The 24,545-nt window shown below is 43.8% G+C and overlaps 1 protein-coding gene across 1 annotated transcript in view; it reads left to right on the top strand.

The window, feature by feature from the left end:
* The first annotated feature begins 435 nt into the window (after positions 1–435).
* LOC134949319 (cytochrome P450 2C23-like) overlaps positions 436–24,545 on the top strand; it is a 79,303-nt gene continuing 55,193 nt past the window's right edge. The window contains exon 1 of the mRNA XM_063937815.1: positions 436–984. Within this exon, the coding sequence (XP_063793885.1) occupies positions 805–984 (180 nt within the window). The 5' untranslated portion in view covers positions 436–804. The remainder of the gene's footprint in view (positions 985–24,545) is intronic.

The following is a 24,545-nucleotide window of genomic DNA, read 5'->3' as shown; positions in this document are numbered from 1 at the left end:
CTTTTGTGGTGTCTACCTTTTTCATGTCGACCTATTGACCCTGTCGACTTTGATGCAGTAGACCTACATCATGTTGACCATATGAGGTCAACCTATTGCCTGTCGACCTATTTCTGGTCGACCCAGTGATCCACACCTTTTCTTCTTGTAATTGTTTATTTTATAAAACAGAAAATGTACTGTCTACCTCAGAAGGCATTTAACAGCCTTATTATGATTGCTCAAAATTTACAATTACTTACGCAATATAAACGTACCTCTGCACCAGTATCAAACTCACCTAACCTCTCATTAATGATTACATGCTGTTTGGAATGTAGTTCAGTGTCAAAGCTTTTTCTTATCAGAAACCCAGAGGGACATTATTTATTTTATTTATTTATTAACAGTTTCTTATATAGCGCAACATATTCCGTTGCGCTTTCCAATTATAAGAACAGTAATAGAACAAAACTGGGTGAAAACAGACAGACAGATGTAGGAAGGCCCGGCTCGCAAGCTTACACTCTATAGGGAAATAGGCATTGATACACAAGGATAGATGCTACCTATTACATAATGGTCCACCAGATTGATAGGTTCTTGATGGGTTGTATGATATGATCACCCAGTAATGTTGGCAAAGGGTCAGGAGGGGGATGTAATTAAATAGGGAAAACTTGAAGGTTATGTGGGTGGGTCTGGAATTTGATAGGCTTGTTTGAAGAGGTGAGTTTTCAGGGAACATTTAAAAGTTTGGAGACTAGAGGTGAGTCTTATTGGGACATAGATAAGAGATCCTGCTGTAATTGTGCTGTGTCCATAATGGCACTAAATATAGCAGGGACCCTTCTTCTGGCTACTGGGGTCACTCTCCTGATTTACCTTGTAAAATGGTGGAGTAAGATATCACAGAAGAACCAGCCCCCGGGGCCCACACCTCTGCCCCTGCTGGGGAATATCATGCATGTCAGCACCACAGAATTCCCACAGTCTTTGGTTAAGGTAAGCTGGGGCATTTATAGCTTCATTACTATAACAACAGTTACAAAAGATAATTAGAGTTCTGTAAGTGGTTATGTCTTTCAACATTCCTCTATGTTCTATAAGTATGTACTACGTGATTTAAATATAATGATAGACAGCGAGAAATGCCTGAAGTGTCTGTGCATTTATGCCAATATAAAACAAGGAAGAAGGAAAGTACAGATGGGTCCACATTTATCTTGACCTTTAATAGGATTAACTGAGACTGGCCAGTCGGACTTAATCCACTCCTTTAATGACTTAATCCCCTGCTGTATTGTTCTCTGTATTGTATTGCAGCTGAGAACAATAGATGAAGGGTTTATGCTAATAAATCATGTTGTGCCTAGGTGCAGAAAACTAGTCAAGATAACCGTGGACCCATCTGTAACTGTCTAGGTGTGGTGCACCTAAAGATAAGAATGAACTTTTATTGATTTATTAAAATTATTTCAAAACTGTGAAATACTGAAAAGAGAAGAAAGGTGGAAAAATGTGATAACAAAATGTTCTGTGTGTCAGAATAACAATGCACATACTGTATAATCACTCTTAAATATAAATTGTATCAATAAACTCAGATGTTATTGTGTCTTATGGTGATTTTATTTTTGCAGTCTCCTTTCTAGAACAAAATATTTGAATTCCACTCCTAGGTGGGATTATGGTACTAGCTTGCCAATCAATTTGTAATGTGATTATACGTCACTCTCACTGGTAAGTAATGTATGTGGTAATCTAATGAGCCTGTATTGACAAAACAGGAGTATCAGGAGTAAGTCAAACACTATTAATGGACTTATATAGTAAACTCAGAAGTATTCATATATTTGATCCCTGTGAATATTACTTCCTTTTATGTATACATATTTCTAGTCCAAACTCCAGTGTTGTAGCATTATATTGTTACAATTAAACCAGTTTCAGGGGATTGATACTAAGCAGGCTATTCTCTTACTGGGTTATGCAGCTGCAGTTCACATTCATAAATATGGATGGTAGCATTGTCCTATATAAGACACTCAATTTGGGGTGTAGTATGGTATGCCGGCGGCCGGGCTCCCGGCAACCAGCATACCGGCGCCGGGAGCCTGACCACCGGCATACCAACAGCGTGGCGAGCGCAAATGAGCCCCTTGCAGGCACAGTGGCGCACTACACGCGCCACACTATTTATTCTCCCTCCATGGGGGTTGTGGACCCGCACGAGGGAGAATATCTGTCAGTATGCCGGGTGTCGGGATTCTGGCACCGGTATACAGTGCGCCAGGATCCCGACATTTGGCAACCTGAAGACCACCCCTCAGTTTGCTGTATACATGCAGCTAATGTTTCTATGCAAGATCTATCCGGTAGTGTGTGAGTGTCTAGCATAATCTAATGGTGTGTCATACTCCCCTTACAAGGGTGGAGACAGATTGCACAGTAACAAACAATGAGTTAACTTAATCCACTACAATTAGGTAGTAAGAGAGAGTGCACTGGTAACGCCTACACACAGAGTGGAAGCCAGTGTGTGCTTCACCCTGATGAAGCGGACCCTGTGAAGAGCGTGCAAGCTTCCACGGCTTGGGTTTTGTGATTGAATATATTGCTCGTTTGCGCCTCTAAAAACCATCTGAGTGCCGCTGCTTGTGGGATTTACCAAAGTTTGTACTTAATTTCCAGAAGGCACAGGAGTATTATCAATACCTTACAGGAGAGTGCCTACATATGTTGTGTATATATAAATACATATATATGTATACACACAGACATACATACAGTGCATATATATATATATATATATATATATATGTGTGCAGTATGTATATGCCCAGTATATATATATATATATATATATATATATATATACACACACACACACACACACTTTTATATACATATACATATATATCTACAGTATGTGTGTGTAGTGTGTGTGTGTGTATATATATATATATATATATATATATATAGATTAGTGGTATAGCCTGCCGCACACAGTATTGTCCATGGCCCTCATTCCGAGTTGTTCGCTCGCAAGGCGAATGTAGCAGAGTTACACACGCTAAGCCGCCGCCTACTGGGAGTGAATCTTAGCTTCTTAAATGTGCGACCGATGTATGCGCAATATTGCGATCACAAACGAGTTAGCAGTTTCTGAGTAGCTTCAGACTTACTCTGCCTGTGCGATCAGTTCTGTGCTTTTCGGTCCTGGCTGACGTCACAAACACACCCAGCGTTCGTCCTGGCACTCCCACCGTTTCTCCGGCCACTCCTGCGTTTTTTCAGGAAACGGTAGCGTTTTCAGCCACACGCCCCTAAAACGCCGTGTTTCCGCCCAGTGACACCCATTTCCTGTCAATCACAATGCGATCGCCGGAGCGATGAAAAAGCCGTGAGTAAACTTACTTTCTACATAGTAAATTTACTTGGCGCATGCGCAGTGCGAACATTGTTCATGCGCACTAAGCGGATTCTCACTGCGATGCGATGAAAATCTCCGAGCGAACAACTCGGAATGAGGGCCCATGTTAGGAGTGCTGGATACATAATATGTTACAATAGTCCCAGAAGAAAAGAAACCAGCACCTCCAAATTATTGCATAATAAAATCTTTATAAAAAAATAAGTAATTTGGAGGTGCTGGTTTCTTTTCTTCTGGGACTATATTAGAGATGAGCGCCTGAAATTTTTCGGGTTTTGTGTTTTGGTTTTGGGTTCGGTTCCGCGGACGTGTTTTGGGTTCGACCGCGTTTTGGCAAAACCTCACCGATTTTTTTTTGTCGGATTCGGGTGTGTTTTGGATTCGGGTATTTTTTTCAAAAAACACTAAAAAACAGCTTAAATCATAGAATTTGGGGGTCATTTTGATCCCAAATTATTATTAACCTCAAAAAACATAATTTACACTCATTTTCAGTCTATTCTGAACACCTCACACCTCACAATATTATTTTTAGTCCTAAAATTTGCACCGAGGTCGCTGTGTGAGTAAGATAAGCGACCCTAGTGGCCGACACAAACACCGTGCCCATCTAGGAGTGGCACTGCAGTGTCACGCAGGATGGCCCTTCCAAAAAACCCTCCCCAAACAGCACATGACGCAAAGAAAAAAAGAGGTGCAATGAGGTAGCTGTGTGAGTAAGATAAGCGACCCTAGTGGCCGACACAAACACCGGGCCCATCTAGGAGTGGCACTGCAGTGTCACGCAGGATGTCCCTTCCAAAAAACCCTCCCCAAACAGCACATGACGCAAAGAAAAAAAGAGGCGCAACGAGGTAGCTGTGTGAGTAAGATAAGCGACCCTAGTGGCCGACACAAACACCGTGCCCATCTAGGAGTGGCACTGCAGTGTCACGCAGGATGTCCCTTCCAAAAAACCCTCCCCAAACAGCACATGACGCAAAGAAAAAAAGAGGCGCAATGAGGTAGCTGACTGTGTGAGTAAGATAAGCGACCCTAGTGGCCGACACAAACACCGGGCCCATCTAGGAGTGGCACTGCAGTGTCACGCAGGATGTCCCTTCCAAAAAACCCTCCCCAAACAGCACATGACGCAAAGAAAAAAAGAGGCGCAACGAGGTAGCTGTGTGAGTAAGATAAGCGACCCTAGTGGCCGACACAAACACCGTGCCCATCTAGGAGTGGCACTGCAGTGTCACGCAGGATGTCCCTTCCAAAAAACCCTCCCCAAACAGCACATGACGCAAAGAAAAAAAGAGGCGCAATGAGGTAGCTGACTGTGTGAGTAAGATTAGCGACCCTAGTGGCCGACACAAACACCGTGCCCATCTAGGAGTGGCACTGCAGTGTCACGCAGGATGTCCCTTCCAAAAAACCCTCCCCAAACAGCACATGACGCAAAGAAAAATAGAGGCGCAATGAGGTAGCTGTGTGAGTAAGATTAGCGACCCTAGTGGCCGACACAAACACCGGGCCCATCTAGGAGTGGCACTGCAGTGTCACGCAGGAAGTCCCTTCCAAAAAACCCTCCCCAAACAGCACATGACGCAAAGAAAAAAAGAGGCGCAATGAGGTAGCTGTGTGAGTAAGATAAGCGACCCTAGTGGCCGACACAAACACCGTGCCCATCTAGGAGTGGCACTGCAGTGTCACGCAGGATGGCCCTTCCAAAAAACCCTCCCCAAACAGCACATGACGCAAAGAAAAAAAGAGGCGCAATGAGGTAGCTGACTGTGTGAGTAAGATTAGCGACCCTAGTGGCCGACACAAACACCGGGCCCATCTAGGAGTGGCACTGCAGTGTCACGCAGGATGTCCCTTCCAAAAAACCCTCCCCAAACAGCACATGACGCAAAGAAAAAAAGAGGCGCAATGAGGTAGCTGTGTGAGTAAGATTAGCGACCCTAGTGGCCGACACAAACACCGGGCCCATCTAGGAGTGGCACTGCAGTGTCACGCAGGATGTCCCTTCCAAAAAACCCTCCCCAAACAGCACATGACGCAAAGAAAAAAAGAGGCGCAATGAGGTAGCTGACTGTGTGAGTAAGATTAGCGACCCTAGTGGCCGACACAAACACCGTGCCCATCTAGGAGTGGCACTGCAGTGTCACGCAGGATGTCCCTTCCAAAAAACCCTCCCCAAACAGCACATGACGCAAAGAAAAATAGAGGCGCAATGAGGTAGCTGTGTGAGTAAGATTAGCGACCCTAGTGGCCGACACAAACACCGGGCCCATCTAGGAGTGGCACTGCAGTGTCACGCAGGAAGTCCCTTCCAAAAAACCCTCCCCAAACAGCACATGACGCAAAGAAAAAAAGAGGCGCAATGAGGTAGCTGTGTGAGTAAGATAAGCGACCCTAGTGGCCGACACAAACACCGTGCCCATCTAGGAGTGGCACTGCAGTGTCACGCAGGATGTCCCTTCCAAAAAACCCTCCCCAAACAGCACATGACGCAAAGAAAAAAAGAGGCGCAATGAGGTAGCTGTGTGAGTAAGATAAGCGACCCTAGTGGCCGACACAAACACCGTGCCCATCTAGGAGTGGCACTGCAGTGTCACGCAGGATGTCCCTTCCAAAAAACCCTCCCCAAACAGCACATGACGCAAAGAAAAAAAGAGGCGCAATGAGGTAGCTGTGTGAGTAAGATTAGCGACCCTAGTGGCCGACACAAACACCGGGCCCATCTAGGAGTGGCACTGCAGTGTCACGCAGGATGTCCCTTCCAAAAAACCCTCCCCAAACAGCACATGACGCAAAGAAAAAAAGAGGCGCAATGAGGTAGCTGACTGTGTGAGTAAGATTAGCGACCCTAGTGGCCGACACAAACACCGGGCCCATCTAGGAGTGGCACTGCAGTGTCACGCAGGATGTCCCTTCCAAAAAACCCTCCCCAAACAGCACATGACGCAAAGAAAAAAAGAGGCGCAATGAGGTAGCTGTGTGAGTAAGATTAGCGACCCTAGTGGCCGACACAAACACCGGGCCCATCTAGGAGTGGCACTGCAGTGTCACGCAGGATGTCCCTTCCAAAAAACCCTCCCCAAACAGCACATGACGCAAAGAAAAAAAGAGGCGCAATGAGGTAGCTGACTGTGTGAGTAAGATTAGCGACCCTAGTGGCCGACACAAACACCGGGCCCATCTAGGAGTGGCACTGCAGTGTCACGCAGGATGTCCCTTCCAAAAAACCCTCCCCAAACAGCACATGACACAAAGAAAAAAAGAGGCGCAATGAGGTAGCTGTGTGAGTAAGATTAGCGACCCTAGTGGCCGACACAAACACCGGGCCCATCTAGGAGTGGCACTGCAGTGTCACGCAGGATGTCCCTTCCAAAAAACCCTCCCCAAACAGCACATGACGCAAAGAAAAAAAGAGGCGCAATGAGGTAGCTGTGTGAGTAAGATAAGCGACCCTAGTGGCCGACACAAACACCGTGCCCATCTAGGAGTGGCACTGCAGTGTCACGCAGGATGTCCCTTCCAAAAAACCCTCCCCAAACAGCACATGACGCAAAGAAAAAAAGAGGCGCAATGAGGTAGCTGTGTGAGTAAGATTAGCGACCCTAGTGGCCGACACAAACACCGGGCCCATCTAGGAGTGGCACTGCAGTGTCACGCAGGATGTCCCTTCCAAAAAACCCTCCCCAAACAGCACATGACGCAAAGAAAAAAAGAGGCGCAATGAGGTAGCTGACTGTGTGAGTAAGATTAGCGACCCTAGTGGCCGACACAAACACCGGGCCCATCTAGGAGTGGCACTGCAGTGTCACGCAGGATGTCCCTTCCAAAAAACCCTCCCCAAACAGCACATGACGCAAAGAAAAAAAGAGGCGCAATGAGGTAGCTGTGTGAGTAAGATTAGCGACCCTAGTGGCCGACACAAACACCGGGCCCATCTAGGAGTGGCACTGCAGTGTCACGCAGGATGTCCCTTCCAAAAAACCCTCCCCAAACAGCACATGACGCAAAGAAAAAAAGAGGCGCAATGAGGTAGCTGACTGTGTGAGTAAGATTAGCGACCCTAGTGGCCGACACAAACACCGGGCCCATCTAGGAGTGGCACTGCAGTGTCACGCAGGATGTCCCTTCCAAAAAACCCTCCCCAAACAGCACATGACACAAAGAAAAAAAGAGGCGCAATGAGGTAGCTGTGTGAGTAAGATTAGCGACCCTAGTGGCCGACACAAACACCGGGCCCATCTAGGAGTGGCACTGCAGTGTCACGCAGGATGTCCCTTCCAAAAAACCCTCCCCAAACAGCACATGACGCAAAGAAAAAAAGAGGCGCAATGAGGTAGCTGTGTGAGTAAGATTAGCGACCCTAGTGGCCGACACAAACACCGGGCCCATCTAGGAGTGGCACTGCAGTGTCACGCAGGATGTCCCTTCCAAAAAACCCTCCCCAAACAGCACATGACGCAAAGAAAAATAAAAGAAAAAAGAGGTGCAAGATGGAATTGTCCTTGGGCCCTTCCCACCCACCCTTATGTTGTATAAACAGGACATGCACACTTTAACCAACCCATCATTTCAGTGACAGGGTCTGCCACACGACTGTGACTGAAATGACGGGTTGGTTTGGACCCCCACCAAAAAAGAAGCAATTAATCTCTCCTTGCACAAACTGGCTCTACAGAGGCAAGATGTCCACCTCATCATCATCCTCCGATATATCACCGTGTTGTACATCCCCCTCCTCACAGATTATCAATTCGTCCCCACTGGAATCCACCATGTCAGCTCCCTGTGTACTTTGTGGAGGCAATTGCTGCTGGTCAATGTCTCCGCGGAGGAATTGATTATAATTCATTTTAATGAACATCATCTTCTCCACATTTTCTGGATGTAACCTCGTACGCCGATTGCTGACAAGGTGAGCGGCGGCACTAAACACTCTTTCGGAGTACACACTTGTGGGAGGGCAACTTAGGTAGAATAAAGCCAGTTTGTGCAAGGGCCTCCAAATTGCCTCTTTTTCCTGCCAGTATAAGTACGGACTGTGTGACGTGCCTACTTGGATGCGGTCACTCATATAATCCTCCACCATTCTATCAATGGTGAGAGAATCATATGCAGTGACAGTAGACGACATGTCCGTAATGGTTGTCAGGTCCTTCAGTCCGGACCAGATGTCAGCATCAGCAGTCGCTCCAGACTGCCCTGCATCACCGCCAGCGGGTGGGCTCGGAATTCTGAGCCTTTTCCTCGCACCCCCAGTTGCGGGAGAATGTGAAGGAGGAGATGTTGACAGGTCGCGTTCCGCTTGACTTGACAATTTTCTCACCAGCAGGTCTTTGAAACCCAGCAGACTTGTGTGCGCCGGAAAGAGAGATCCAAGGTAGGTTTTAAATCTAGGATCGAGCACGGTGGCCAAAATGTAGTGCTCTGATTTCAACAGATTGACCACCCGTGAATCCTTGTTAAGCGAATTAAGGGCTCCATCCACAAGTCCCACATGCCTAGCGGAATCGCTCTGTCTTAGCTCCTCCTTCAATGTCTCCAGCTTCTTCTGCAAAAGCCTGATGAGGGGAATGACCTGACTCAGGCTGGCAGTGTCTGAACTGACTTCACGTGTGGCAAGTTCAAAGGGCATCAGAACCTTGCACAACGTTGAAATCATTCTCCACTGCGCTTGAGACAGGTGCATTCCACCTCCTATATCGTGCTCAGTTGTATAGGCTTGAATGGCCTTTTGCTGCTCCTCCAACCTCTGAAGCATATAGAGGGTTGAATTCCACCTCGTTACCACCTCCTGATTCAGATGATGGCAGGGCAGGTTCAGGCGTTTTTGGTGGTGCTCCAGTCTTCTGTACGTGCTGCCTGTACGCCGACAGTGTCCCGCAATTTTTCTGGCCACCGCCAGCATCTCTTGCACGCCCCTGTCGTTTTTTAAAAAATTCTGCACCACCAAATTCAAGGTATGTGCAAAACATGGGACGTGCTGGAATTTGCCCAGATTTAATGCACGCACAATATTGCTGGCGTTGTCCGATGCCACAAATCCACAGGAGAGTCCAATTGGGGTAAGCCATTCCGCGATGATCTTCCTCAGTTGCCGTAAGAGGTTTTCAGCTGTGTGCGTATTCTGGAAACCGGTGATACAAAGCGTAGCCTGCCTAGGAAAGAGTTGGCGTTTGCGAGATGCTGCTACTGGTGCCGCCGCTGCTGTTCTTGCGGCGGGAGTCCATACATCTACCCAGTGGGCTGTCACAGTCATATAGTCCTGACCCTGCCCTGCTCCACTTGTCCACATGTCCGTGGTTAAGTGGACATTGGGTACAACTGAATTTTTTAGGACACTGGTGAGTCTTTTTCTGAGGTCCGTGTACATTTTCGGTATCGCCTGCCTAGAGAAGTGGAACCTAGATGGTATTTGGTAACGGGGGCACACTGCCTCAATAAAATGTCTAGTTCCCTGTGAACTAACGGCGGATACCGGACGCACGTCTAACACCAACATAGTTGTCAAGGCCTCAGTTATCCGCTTTGCAGCAGGATGACTGCTGTGATATTTCATCTTCCTCGCAAAGGACTGTTGAACAGTCAATTGCTTACTGGAAGTAGTACAAGCGGGCTTACGACTTCCCCTCTGGGATGACCATCGACTCCCAGCAGCAACAACAGCAGCGCCAGCAGCAGTAGGCGTTACACGCAAGGATGCATCGGAGGAATCCCAGGCAGGAGAGGAATCATCAGAATTGCCAGTGACATGGCCTGCAGGACTATTGGCATTCCTGGGGAAGGAGGAAATTGACACTGAGGGAGTTGGTGGGGTGGTTTGCGTGAGCTTGGTTACAAGAGGAAGGTATTTACTGGTCAGTGGACTGCTTCCGCTGTCGGCCCAAGTTTTTGAACTTGTCACTGACTTATTATGAATGCGCTGCAGGTGACGTATAAGGGAGGATGTTCCGAGGTGGTTAACGTCCTTACCCCTACTTATTACAGCTTGACAAAGGGAACACGCGGCTTGACACCTGTTGTCCGCATTTCTGGTGAAATACTTCCACACCGAAGAGCTGATTTTTTTGGTATTTTCACCAGGCATGTCAACGGCCATATTCCTCCCACGGACAACAGGTGTCTCCCCGGGTGCCTGACTTAAACAAACCACCTCACCATCAGAATCCTCCTGGTCAATTTCCTCCCCAGCGCCAGCAACACCCATATCCTCCTCATCCTGGTGTACTTCAACACTGACATCTTCAATCTGACTATCAGGAACTGGACTGCGGGTGCTCCTTCCAGCACTTGCGGGGGGCGTGCAAATGGTGGAAGGCGCATGCTCTTCACGTCCAGTGTTGGGAAGGTCAGGCATCGCAACCGACACAATTGGACTCTCCTTGTGGATTTGGGATTTCGAAGAATGCACAGTTCTTTGCGGTGCTTTTGCCAGCTTGAGTCTTTTCATTTTTCTAGCGAGAGGCTGAGTGCTTCCATCCTCATGTGAAGCTGAACCACTAGCCATGAACATAGGCCAGGGCCTCAGCCGTTCCTTGCCACTCCGTGTGGTAAATGGCATATTGGCAAGTTTACGCTTCTCCTCCGACAATTTTATTTTAGGTTTTGGAGTCCTTTTTTTTCTGATATTTGGTGTTTTGGATTTGACATGCTCTGTACTATGACATTGGGCATCGGCCTTGGCAGACGACGTTGCTGGCATTTCATCGTCTCGGCCATGACTAGTGGCAGCAGCTTCAGCACGAGGTGGAAGTGGATCTTGATCTTTCCCTAATTTTGGAACCTCAACATTTTTGTTCTCCATATTTTATAGGCAGAACTAAAAGGCACCTCAGGTAAACAATGGAGATGGATGGATTGGATACTAGTATACAATTATGGACGGACTGCCACGGTTAGGTGGTATAAAAAAACCACGGTTAGGTGGTATATAATACAATTATGGATGGACGGACTGCCTGCCGAGTGCCGACACAGAGGTAGCCACAGCCGTGAACTACCGCACTGTACACTGGTTGATAAAGAGATAGTAGTATACTCGTAACAACTAGTATGACGACGGTATAAAGAAAGAAAAAAAAACCACGGTTAGGTGGTATAATATAATACAATTATGGATGGACGGACTGCCTGCCGAGTTTCGACACAGAGGTAGCCACAGCCGTGAACTACCGCACTGTACACTGGTTGATAAAGAGATAGTAGTATACTCGTAACAACTAGTATGACGACGGTATAAAGAAAGAAAAAAAAACCACGGTTAGGTGGTATATAATACAATTATGGATGGACGGACTGCCTGCCGAGTTCCGACACAGAGGTAGCCACAGCCGTGAACTACCGCACTGTACACTGGTTGATAAAGAGATAGTAGTATACTCGTAACAACTAGTATGACGACGGTATAAAGAAAGAAAAAAAAAACACGGTTAGGTGGTATATAATACAATTATGGATGGACGGACTGCCTGCCGAGTGCCGACACAGAGGTAGCCACAGCCGTGAACTACCGCACTGTACACTGGTTGATAAAGAGATAGTAGTATACTCGTAACAACTAGTATGACGACGGTATAAAGAAAGAAAAAAAAACCACGGTTAGGTGGTATATAATACAATTATGGATGGACGGACTGCCTGCCGAGTTCCGACACAGAGGTAGCCACAGCCGTGAACTACCGCACTGTACACTGGTTGATAAAGAGATAGTAGTATACTCGTAACAACTAGTATGACGACGGTATAAAGAAAGAAAAAAAAACCACGGTTAGGTGGTATAATATAATACAATTATGGATGGACGGACTGCCTGCCGAGTTCCGACACAGAGGTAGCCACAGCCGTGAACTACCGCACTGTACACTGGTTGATAAAGAGATAGTAGTATACTCGTAACAACTAGTATGACGACGGTATAAAGAAAGAAAAAAAAACCACGGTTAGGTGGTATATAATACAATTATGGATGGACGGACTGCCTGCCGAGTTCCGACACAGAGGTAGCCACAGCCGTGAACTACCGCACTGTACACTGGTTGATAAAGAGATAGTAGTATACTCGTAACAACTAGTATGACGACGGTATAAAGAAAGAAAAAAAAACCACGGTTAGGTGGTATATAATACAATTATGGATGGACGGACTGCCTGCCGAGTGCCGACACAGAGGTAGCCACAGCCGTGAACTACCGCACTGTACACTGGTTGATAAAGAGATAGTAGTATACTCGTAACAACTAGTATGACGACGGTATAAAGAAAGAAAAAAAAACCACGGTTAGGTGGTATAATATAATACAATTATGGATGGACGGACTGCCTGCCGAGTTCCGACACAGAGGTAGCCACAGCCGTGAACTACCGCACTGTACACTGGTTGATAAAGAGATAGTAGTATACTCGTAACAACTAGTATGACGACGGTATAAAGAAAGAAAAAAAAAACACGGTTAGGTGGTATATAATACAATTATGGATGGACGGACTGCCTGCCGAGTTCCGACACAGAGGTAGCCACAGCCGTGAACTACCGCACTGTACACTGGTTGATAAAGAGATAGTAGTATACTCATAACAACTAGTATGACGACGGTATAAAGAAAGAAAAAAAAACCACGGTTAGGTGGTATATAATACAATTATGGATGGACGGACTGCCTGCCGAGTTCCGACACAGAGGTAGCCACAGCCGTGAACTACCGCACTGTACACTGGTTGATAAAGAGATAGTAGTATACTCGTAACTAGTATGACGACGGTATAAAGAAAGAAAAAAAAACCACGGTTAGGTGGTATATAATACAATTATGGATGGACGGACTGCCTGCCGAGTGCCGACACAGAGGTAGCCACAGCCGTGAACTACCGCACTGTACACTGGTTGATAAAGAGATAGCAGTATACTCGTAACAACTAGTATGACGACGGTATAAAGAAAGAAAAAAAAACCACGGTTAGGTGGTATAATATAATACAATTATGGATGGACGGACTGCCTGCTGAGTTCCGACACAGAGGTAGCCACAGCCGTGAACTACCGCACTGTACACTGGTTGATAAAGAGATAGTAGTATACTCGTAACAACTAGTATGACGACGGTATAAAGAAAGAAAAAAAAACCACGGTTAGGTGGTATATAATACAATTATGGATGGACGGACTGCCTGCCGAGTTCCGACACAGAGGTAGCCACAGCCGTGAACTACCGCACTGTACACTGGTTGATAAAGAGATAGTAGTATACTCGTAACAACTAGTATGACGACGGTATAAAGAAAGAAAAAAAAACCACGGTTAGGTGGTATATAATACAATTATGGATGGACGGACTGCCTGCCGAGTTCCGACACAGAGGTAGCCACAGCCGTGAACTACCGCACTGTACACTGGTTGATAAAGAGATAGTAGTATACTCGTAACTAGTATGACGACGGTATAAAGAAAGAAAAAAAAACAACGGTTAGGTGGTATATAATACAATTATGGATGGACGGACTGCCTGCCGAGTGCCGACACAGAGGTAGCCACAGCCGTGAACTACCGCACTGTACACTGGTTGATAAAGAGATAGTAGTATACTCGTAACAACTAGTATGACGACGGTATAAAGAAAGAAAAAAAAACCACGGTTAGGTGGTATATAATACAATTATGGATGGACGGACTGCCTGCCGAGTTCCGACACAGAGGTAGCCACAGCCGTGAACTACCGCACTGTACACTGGTTGATAAAGAGATAGTAGTATACTCGTAACTAGTATGACGACGGTATAAAGAAAGAAAAAAAAACCACGGTTAGGTGGTATATAATACAATTATGGATGGACGGACTGCCTGCCGAGTTCCGACACAGAGGTAGCCACAGCCGTGAACTACCGCACTGTACACTGGTTGATAAAGAGATAGTAGTATACTCGTAACAACTAGTATGACGACGGTATAAAGAAAGAAAAAAAAACCACGGTTAGGTGGTATATAATACAATTATGGATGGACGGACTGCCTGCCGAGTTCCGACACAGAGGTAGCCACAGCCGTGAACTACCGCACTGTACACTGGTTGATAAAGAGATAGTAGTATACTCGTAACAACTAGTATGACGACGGTATAAAGAAAGAAAAAAAAACCACGGTTAGGTGGTATATAATACAATTATGGATGGACGGACTGCCTGCCGAGTGCCGACACAGAGGTAGCCACAGCCGTGAACTACCGCACTGTACTGTGTCTGCTGCTAATATAGACTGGTTGATAAAGAGATAGTATACAATACTACTAATATTATATATACTGGTGGTCAGGTCACTGGTCACTAGTCACACTGGCAGTGGCACTCCTGCAGCAAAAGTGTGCACTGTTTAATTTTAATATAATATTATCATGTACTCCTGGCTCCTGCTATAACAACCTGCAGTGCTCCCCAGTCTCCCCCACAATTATAAGCTTTATATACATTGATGTGCAGCACACTGGGCTGAGCAGTGCACACAGACTGAGTCACTGTGTGTATCGTTTTTTTCAGGCAGAGAACGGATATATTAAATAAAACAAACAACTGCACTGTCTCTGGTGGTCACTGGTCACTGTGGTCGTCAGTCACTAAACTCTGTCTGCACTCTCTTCTAATCTACAGTATCACAGCAATCTCTCTCTCTCTCTCTCTTCTAATCTAAATGGAGAGGACGCCAGCCACGTCCTCTCCCTATCAATCTCAATGCACGTGTGAAAATGGCGGCGACGCGCGGCTCCTTATATAGAATCCGAGTCTCGCGAGAATCCGACAGCGTCATGATGACGTTCGGGCGCGCTCGGGTTAACCGAGCAAGGCGGGAAGATCCGAGTCGCTCGGACCCGTGAAAAAAAAGGTGAAGTTCGTGCGGGTTCGGATTCAAAGAAACCGAACCCGCTCATCTCTAGACTATATATATATATATATATATATATATATATATATATATATATACTGTATAGAATATATTCAAGTGTTGTTAGTCAGCACTCCATATTTGAAATATATAACCTGCGTCAGTGCTCTCCTAGAAACAGAACCGTTATGCGGCAAGACTAGGGGGGTCATTCCGAGTTGATCGCTAGCTGCCGTTGTTTAGTGCGTAGCAATCAAAATGGCTAATCTGCACATGCGTATGCACCACAATGTGCACGCGTGTCGTATGGGTACTACAAAGATCATCATTGTTGTGCATTGCTTCTAGCGACGATTCCAATCGCACAGCCGAACGCAAGGAGATTGACAGAAAGAGGGCGTTTCTGGGTGTCAACTGACTGTTTTCAGAGAGTGGCAGGGAAAACGCAGGCAAGACCAGGCGTTTGCAGGGCAGGTGTCTGACATCAATTCCGGGTCCTTCGTCGCTAGAATCATCGCACATGATAAGTAACTACAGGGCTGGTCTTGTTTTGCACAAAATGTTTTTGTAGCCGCTAGGCTGCACATGCGATCACACTTCTACAAAGTGAAAATACACTCCCCCGACTATGCGTTTGCACGGCTGCTAAAAGTAGCTAGCAAGCGATCAACTCGGAATGAGGGCTTAAGTCCTTCCAATAAGAAATGCTTTGCAACAGGTTGATCACTGTGTTTCTAAAGTTAAGCATTCTTAATAGCACTTTTGTGATTTGCCATGCATTCCTTAAACATCGTTTGTGTTTTGCCTATATAGTTAAGGCTGCAAGGGCATGTGATCATAGATCACATACCTTGTGGTGCAGGTTACCAAATGAGAAATCCTTTCCTGTTCGTGGATGTCTAAAAGAATCCCAACTAATCATAGAGCGACATGTGATGCAATTAGGACATTTTATACATCCCATCTTGCTTGTGCGTGTTTCTTTGACTTTGTTTAGATCTGTGACATCGGTTTTAACTAGTGTGTCCCTTAGGTTTTTATCCCTGATAAAACATTGCATCAGTAATTGTTTGCCTTAGCATGGGTAAATCTGGCTCCGATGTCACTACAGGCAGAAACTTTTTAATCTGGCCCCGTATTGCTGTGTTCAAAGGGTTAAAATGATTAACCCATGTGATGCGGTTATATGTTTTAGTTTTGTTAGTACGTGTCTGAAGCAATTAATTTCTTAAGGAGTGATAGGGCTTTGTTTTTTTTTGTTTTTAATTAAGGTCTTGTGATCATAGCCCCTTTGTATAAATTTGGACATCATCTTGTGTAACTGTAAGTGTAATTGGGTTTTGTCGCTTGTTATCCTGCAGACTCGCAGGAACTGGGAATAAGGAAGTCTCTGTTTAAGTGCAGGAGGGGGAAAACTTCCATGGTGTAGTAACCCATTCCTGTCTGTTGGTTTTGCATATATTTCAGTTGCTCAAGTGCCCTCTGTTAGTTTTATAAAGATGTCAAAAATATTAACACTTTGGTTGCTAACCACCTATGTAAACTTAATGGGATGGTTCAAGGCATTGTGATGATTGAATACATGGTTAACTCTTCAAGGGAATCTGACCAAAAAATAAATCATTTATATAGCGTTTGTATAGAAACATATTGTTGTGTATGATAGTGTTGGCATAGAATATGTTATGTTCTGTTTAAATCATGTAACAATTAGCCAGCAAGGGCGCCACCGTATATCCCATGGCACACCCCGCTGTCTGCAGAAAATAATGACCATCAAAAAAGAAACAATTTTTGGTAAGTGTCAGTTCCAAAAGATCAATAAACAAATTAACATAAGGTCCCTGATAGCTAGTACTTTGTGTAATGAGTTTAAAAACTGCCTGTAAGGCCTCCTTGTGCGTAATTACAGTGTATAGACTTTTAATGTCCGCTGTGCACATTAATGTGTTGTTTGAGACACTGTCTATACCTTGTAACATATTGAGTAATGCTGTAGAGTCTCTTAAATAAGAGTATGATTCTTGTATAATCGCCTGTAAAAAGATAAACTGCTATTGGATAAAAAATAGACCCCCTGGTAGAGATCATTGGTCTGCCAGGGGGTTTATTCAAAGCTTTATGTACTTTGGGCACAGTATATAGTAAGGGCATGCGTGGAAAATCAACTATTAAGGCAACTTTCAATGCATTGGATATACTGTAGTGCCTTCATTTAATGCTTCAGATAACAATGAGTCCACTTGTTTCTTTATACATCAGTTGGATCTTCTGTCAGCTGTTGATACACCTGAGTATCTGCCAACTGGTTATAGATTTCACATTTGTAGTCAGACAAGTTCTGTACTGTAATCGAACCTCCCTTATCGGATGGATGGATGGATGGATTATAATGTCCTCATATGTTTGTAACGCGGATAAAACTTGATGTTCCCCTCAGCTCAGATTAGGGTACCAAGTGTTAATTTGTGCCATCGGAGGAACCGTGTTGGTAAGCATTCTTGTGAAGGTCTTAATGGAATGATTGTTAGATGGTGGATCAAATTTTGACCGCGGTTGTAAATCCTTTACAACTGTTGGAATATTGTCCGTTGTATTGGTGCTTTTTGAGGGATGTTTGTGAAAATTATCTCTTAAGCATAATTTTCTGGCTAGATGATAATTTTCCACTTGCCAATAAAACGATTTGAAGGGGGATGTGGGTACAAATGAGAGACCTAGTTTTAAAACACGGAGTTCATTTGTGGTTAAAGTTCTGTCCAATAGGTTGAATACTAGGTTATTCTCTGGCGTGGTGGCTTGTAATTTTGACGCCTGCCTCATGTTCTGTCCTGACCTCCTCGTGTGCGGTCTCTTGACCCTGACGGTGTACTTTGGGTGGACACTCCTTCTGCAGCCTCGCAAATATTCTGTTGTCCTTGTTCACGTTCAGAATCACCTGATTCAGCTGAGGTTTTCGAGTCTGCCTTAAAGTGATAGTACCTTTTGACCTTTTGGTGCCATGGTTCTGCTTTCTGTTGTCCTGTGAGCCAAGTGTATAGATTCTGTTTTTGGTAATCCTGATCAACTTTATGCATCTTAGACTTCTTAAACTTAAGTCATTTGTGTAGTGTTCCGTTTGTTTTTGGAACTTACTCAGCCAATCAGTAGTAGTGTCAGATGTTGGTTTATTTTTGTTGTTGGCTTCGTATGTAGAAAGTAAATACTTCTGTATATTGAGTTCTCTCGTACTTTCCTTTATGACTAAAAGCATGAGATTGAAAGAACATTTATTTAGTATGGCAGTCCACTTTTTGCAAAATGCCAAACTGTATCGTCCGATCATCAGGACGTTTTTGATACGATACCCTCTAGGTATTTTCATGTTGCTGTGATATTCTGATGAAGTAATGGCATGGTATAAAACAATTTCTCTTTTTTTGATCTGAAACCACTCACGGAAACTGTCCAAATTGCTTACAACTTCTATGTCTCCGAGTAGTGCTGTATGCAAAATAGCTGATGCATCTTCCTCCGTGAAGCTGAATGTGTCTCCCAGCTGTAATTGTATCCCAGCTGAAACTTGTTCTGTTGTTTCCATACTGAGCCTCTGTGCTGTGCAGTGATACAGGAAAGAAAAACGTGAAAGTGTTCGATGAATATGTCCCAGAATGGATTTTGCACATCCAATTATGACTCCCAGGCAGGGCCAGATTAACAATGGGGCAGATGGAGCTCCAGCTCCAGGCCTCCACAACAAAATAGGCCCATCATAATGGCAGCATGATGATGATCACGCACTCAGCTGGCCACACAGTCAGCCATAAATCATAAGTATTAATAATATTTTTCTAATTTTCTCAGAATTTTGTGCAATTTGTGTATTGTTATGTGCTTAGGGAAAAAGTGGAGCTAATAGTGTGGGAAGTGTTCACACCCACGTAGCTCTGGTCCCACCCAAACCTACACTGATCACATCTCCTCAGCATCTCACAGTAGGTCCTTGAACATTTTCAGCTCCAGGCCCATGTGGTCCTTAATCCGGCCCTGCTCCCAGGTGCCAAGGAATAAAGGTCATTGGGTGCCTTACTGAGCTGGAAACAACGGGATGATTGTTACCTCTCGTATTCATGCAAGTGTTGTTACCCGGCACTCCATATTTGAAATATATAACCTGCATCAGTGCCCTCCTAGAAATGGATCCATAGATTCAAACAATGTATAAATGGCAAAAGGCGGCACTCAGATGGCTTGTAAGAAAGACTCAGACTCCCAGAGTTTTCAGGTCAAAGTTTCAGAGTTTATGATTGAACCCTTTCGTCAGGATACAGACCATCTAAATGATGGGTGTTAAATACAGCAAACAATAAAATGGCTCCACCTTCCAAATCGTCAGACCAGAAGTGGTTACAATGGGCGAAATTAGGTGCAATATAATGTTGATCAAATACATGTATAGAAGGCAAATATACAACACACACACACATTATATATATATATATATATATATATATATGTGTGTAGATTTGTAAGTAGCACTCACGATACAAATGTTTATGCCTCCAAGGTCCCTACGGCAAGGTTTAACAGTCTGAGTGATGCATGACACATTGCATATACACACATATTTACTGTGTGTATATATATATATATATATATACATACAAACAAAGAACCCAGCACTCACTGGTGTGGTGAGTGCTGTGTTTTTTTTCTCTGTGTGTATATGATGGGGTTAATCTATGGTTAGCTCTTATTAACCGTGGCCACTAGCTTTCTCATGCACCCCTGTGTGGACTTTATTATCCTGAACCTGTCTCAGCTGTTCCTTAGCAATCATCTTTGAGCCAGTGCAAAAGGTGACTAGTGTACCTTTACAAGCCATAAAGTCTGTGGCAGGTACACATTAAATCTAGCAGGCAGATGATGTGTGTAACAGCAGTGAAGTAGTCAGGTTTTAAGACTCTGTGATAGTGTAGGACCTGCATGATTGTGGGGTACCTTGAAAATCGGTATGCAGGCTTCCGTGCATTGGCCAATCACCAACTAAACCCCCATCATTTATTTATTGAATTGTTGAGGATAAGTGAGTTTACTTTGGTGAGTGCTGGGTTCTTTGTTTGTATTTATTAGAGCGATGTGGTCATGGGCTACATGCACCCCGCCCTGTGAGTGGTAAGTACAGCTGTGTACCCTGCTTTTGTGGTGGAGAGTGCGGTGTTACATGCACCCCACCCTGTGAGTGGTAAGTGCATAGCTGTGCCCCGCTTCTGGTGTGGTGAGTGCTGTGGTTTTTTCTCTGTGTGTGTGTGTGTATATATATATATATATATATATATATATATTCATGAGCGGTACTCTGCAGACTTTCAATCACAAACAGGTCATCACCCATCTAAGTAGCAACATTTAGGTGTTTATTCAAACCATCATCAGGCTTACATGTATATTCAGATGGGTCCATGTTTATCTTGGCCTTTAGTAGGATTAATTGAGCCAGGTCAGCCAGACTTAATACTCTCCTGTAATGACTTAATCCCCTGATGTATTGTTCTCTGTATTGTATTGCAACTGAGAACAATAGATGAAGGGTTTATGTTTATAAACCATGGTGTGCCTAGGCACAGCAAAGAAGTCAAAATAAAGGTGGACCCATCTGTATATATATATATATATATATATATATATATATATTTATATATATATATATATATATATATATATATAACCAAGTCACCTGGCACTACTGTGAGTAGCCTCACTGTGCTTGCTCGGGTGCCCTGTCATTCAATGCAAATAGTGCAATAAAAGTTAAACATATAAATACTCCCTGGTACAGCCCCCGTGATTACCTGAGTCAGGGGGAGCGCCAACTCAGTGGAATTCACTTAGGTAATAACATGTGCTGTACCAGGGGGCATTTATATGTTTAACTTTTATTGTACACTTGTTTTCCTGATGACGGGAGCTGTTCCTGAAACATTGAAATAAAAATACTATTTGCACTGAAGGACAGTCTCGGAGTGCCGCCATTACGTTGTGTGTGTGTGTGTGTGTGTGTATGTATATATATATATTTATATATATATATATATATATATATATATTTATATATATATATATATATATATTTATATATATATTAGTAACTAAGGTTGAAAAAAGACAATTGTCCATTGAGTTCCACCTATTTGTGGTCTCTTATGCAGTCTTATTATAGGACTAGATATTTTTATGTTAGGACTAGTTATATTAACTATAATGCGTGCCTACACACCATAACCCTGAATATTTTATCAAATAGGAATTTATCTAACCCATTCTTAAAGGAGTTGACTGAGTCCACAGTTACTACTCTCTCAGGCAGGGAATTCCAAACACATATTGTCCTTACTGTGAAAAAACCTTTCCGCCTCAATGTGCGGAAACTCCTCTCCTCTAACCTAAGCGAGTGACCACGTGTCCTCTGTGCTGATCTTATAGAATACCGATCCCTCCCAACCTCTGTGTATTGACCCCTTATATATCTGTTGATGTTGATCATGTCCCCTCTTAGTCTAATTTTTTCCAATGTAAACATGCCTAGCCTTGCAAGCCTTTCCTCGTATTCCAGCGTCTCCATGCCCTTGATTAGTTTGGTCGCCCGCCTCTGAACCTTTTTCTAGCTCCAGGATATCCTTTTTGTAATATGGTGCCCAAAATTGCACACAGTATTCTAGATTTATATATTGGAAGTATAATACTCTCGAACCTTGCATCCATTCCCCGTTTTATGCATGCTAATATAGCCTTCTTTGCTGCACTCCTACTTTGGGTACTGCTGCTTTATTTGTTATCTATGTGAACCCCTAAGTCTTTTTCCAGTACAGAATCCCCAAATATTACCCCATTTAGTATGTAGGTGTTATTTCTGGTTTTGCCCCCACAGTGCATTACCTTACACTTGTCTGTGTTGAATCTCATTCTCCATTTTGCTGCCCATGTTTCCAGTTTAGTTAAGTCATTCTGAAGAGACTCAGCATCCCCCTCTCCGTATTTATAACCTTACACAATTTGGTATCATCTGCGAAAATTAATACCATGCTCTCTAGACCTACTGTTAGGTCGTTGATGAAAATGTTGAAAAGTCTTCTGCTGCAACGACTCTGCTATGTTGTTATCCTGGTGGCTTGTATTGGTGACATACTTGGCAAAGGTCCGGATTGACCGAAACGTCACTGTGATTCTGTCTACATGAATATAATGAAGCCTTGCATTTGTTAAATTTCCTACAATACACGGTTAGCCGTAATAGATACCTTCTTGACACTACTTCGGTTATTAATCATCTACAAGCCTTGAAGAATATTCCTGTGGGCAGTATTTTATGTAGCGTAGATATAGCTAGTTTATACACGGTAATCCCCAATGAAGCTGGTTTATTGGCAGTCCATAAATTGATTCATGACAATTGTTTATATTCCGGCCCTGACATTGATTTTGTGTTGGATCTTTTACACATGACCTTGACACACAATTATTTTGTGTTTGATGGCAGGTTTTACCTGCAGATCGCTGGCTGTGCGATGGGGTCCCCAGTGGCCCCGTTGTATGCCAATGCATACATGTTTACAACAGAACAAGAAATTTTCTTTAATGATACAGCTGTATCTGATGCCATTTTTTTGCATTTGCATTATATAGATGACGTGTTTATTATTTGGTCACATACAGAGGAGGAATTCTGCACCTTTGTTAATACTCATAATATGTCTGAACACCCTATCAAGTTCACCTTCAATACCAGCAAGGAAAGTGTGAATTTTTTGGATGTTCAGATTAATTGTAGTGATGGTGTATTGACCACTAATCTATATCACAAAAGTACTGATAGTAATACATTACTTCATTTTGAGAGTTTTCATCCTTATTCTTCTAAATTAGGCCTGCCCTATTCACAGTTCTTGCGGGCGGTGAGGATTTGTAGTAATAAAAGTGATGCTATCTCTCAAATTGATGTCATGATAGACAAATTTAGACAGAGGGGATATCCTTTGAAAGAATTGTTAGCAGAAAAAGAGAAAGCCCTTATGTTGGATCGACAATCCCTGTTGTCATCTAAAAAAACGAAAGCTGCTTCTAAACGCCTACCATGGGTGAATAATTTTAACACTGATAGTACATCAATTGCCCGTACTGCTAAAGCTCTGTGGCCAATAGTACAGACCAACAAAGATTTAATCTTGACGGACACTACTATTATGCCCACATATACGAGAGGCAGAAATCTCAGGGATTGGGTAGTCAAAACAGACGTAACGGGGCTACATTCTAGTCAAAGTGAACAAAATATGTTTCTATCTTTACGCAAAGGTTGCTTTAGATGTTTAAATTGTATCACTTGTAGATCTCTCCTGACTGGCAGTACTTTTAATCATCCGTTCAGTGGTAGGAAATACAATATTAACTACAGAGTTACATGTACTACTAAATTTATTATCTACTTGATTAGTTGTCCTTGCGGACTTCATTATGTCGGCAAATCCGACCGTACTCTGAGGGAACGGATGGCTAATCACAAAATGGCCATCAGGAATGCCATTCAGCAAGGCACTAGTGACCATCCTGTCGCTCGTCATTTTATGCAGGCTAGGCATAGCATAGCCTGCTTAAAATACATGAATATTGATCATGAACCGGCTAGACTAAGAGGGGGTAATAGGTCTTTACGCCTGCTACAAAAAGAATCCAAATGGATTTATGAGTTGCAAACCCTGGCACCTAAAGGGCTCAATGAATCTTTGGGTTTACATAGATTTTTGTAGCCTATGCAGTGAGTGTCCTGTGAGTACAGGATATAATGAGTTAATGGGAAAGTTTGAGTGCTTACTAGCACCTGCGGAGGTTGCTGTGTAGTTCAGATGGTAACTGCACATGCTGTTTTGAATATATACCGCATCTGTGTCTGTTTTATGTGTTGTATTTAACTGTGAGTCTTGAAATGTTTTTTAAAATGTATTATGAGTCATTTTCACGAATTACTTGTAGATGGTATTTTGATACTGTCTTAGTGTGATGCTTCTGGTAGGCGGGGAGGCTGGATGACGTAATTGATGGGCATCAGAACGCCAGAACCACGCCAGAGCTCACTTCACATGTGGGGGGAATAAAAAGGTATGTGTTTTTTCTGTTATTTGTAACCTGAGGACGAAGAATAAACTTCGAAACGTTGTTGCTGCAACCTGCTGTCTTGTATCTTTTGTGACCAGTGTGCCGACTACAGTGGACTGTTGTATTGACCCGTGG

The sequence above is a fragment of the Pseudophryne corroboree genome, chromosome 8 (genome assembly GCF_028390025.1).
Source record: "Pseudophryne corroboree isolate aPseCor3 chromosome 8, aPseCor3.hap2, whole genome shotgun sequence".
Lineage (NCBI taxonomy): Eukaryota > Metazoa > Chordata > Amphibia > Anura > Myobatrachidae > Pseudophryne > Pseudophryne corroboree.
Note: the sequence above shows the minus strand (reverse complement) of the source record. Positions and strands in the feature narration are given on the sequence as shown.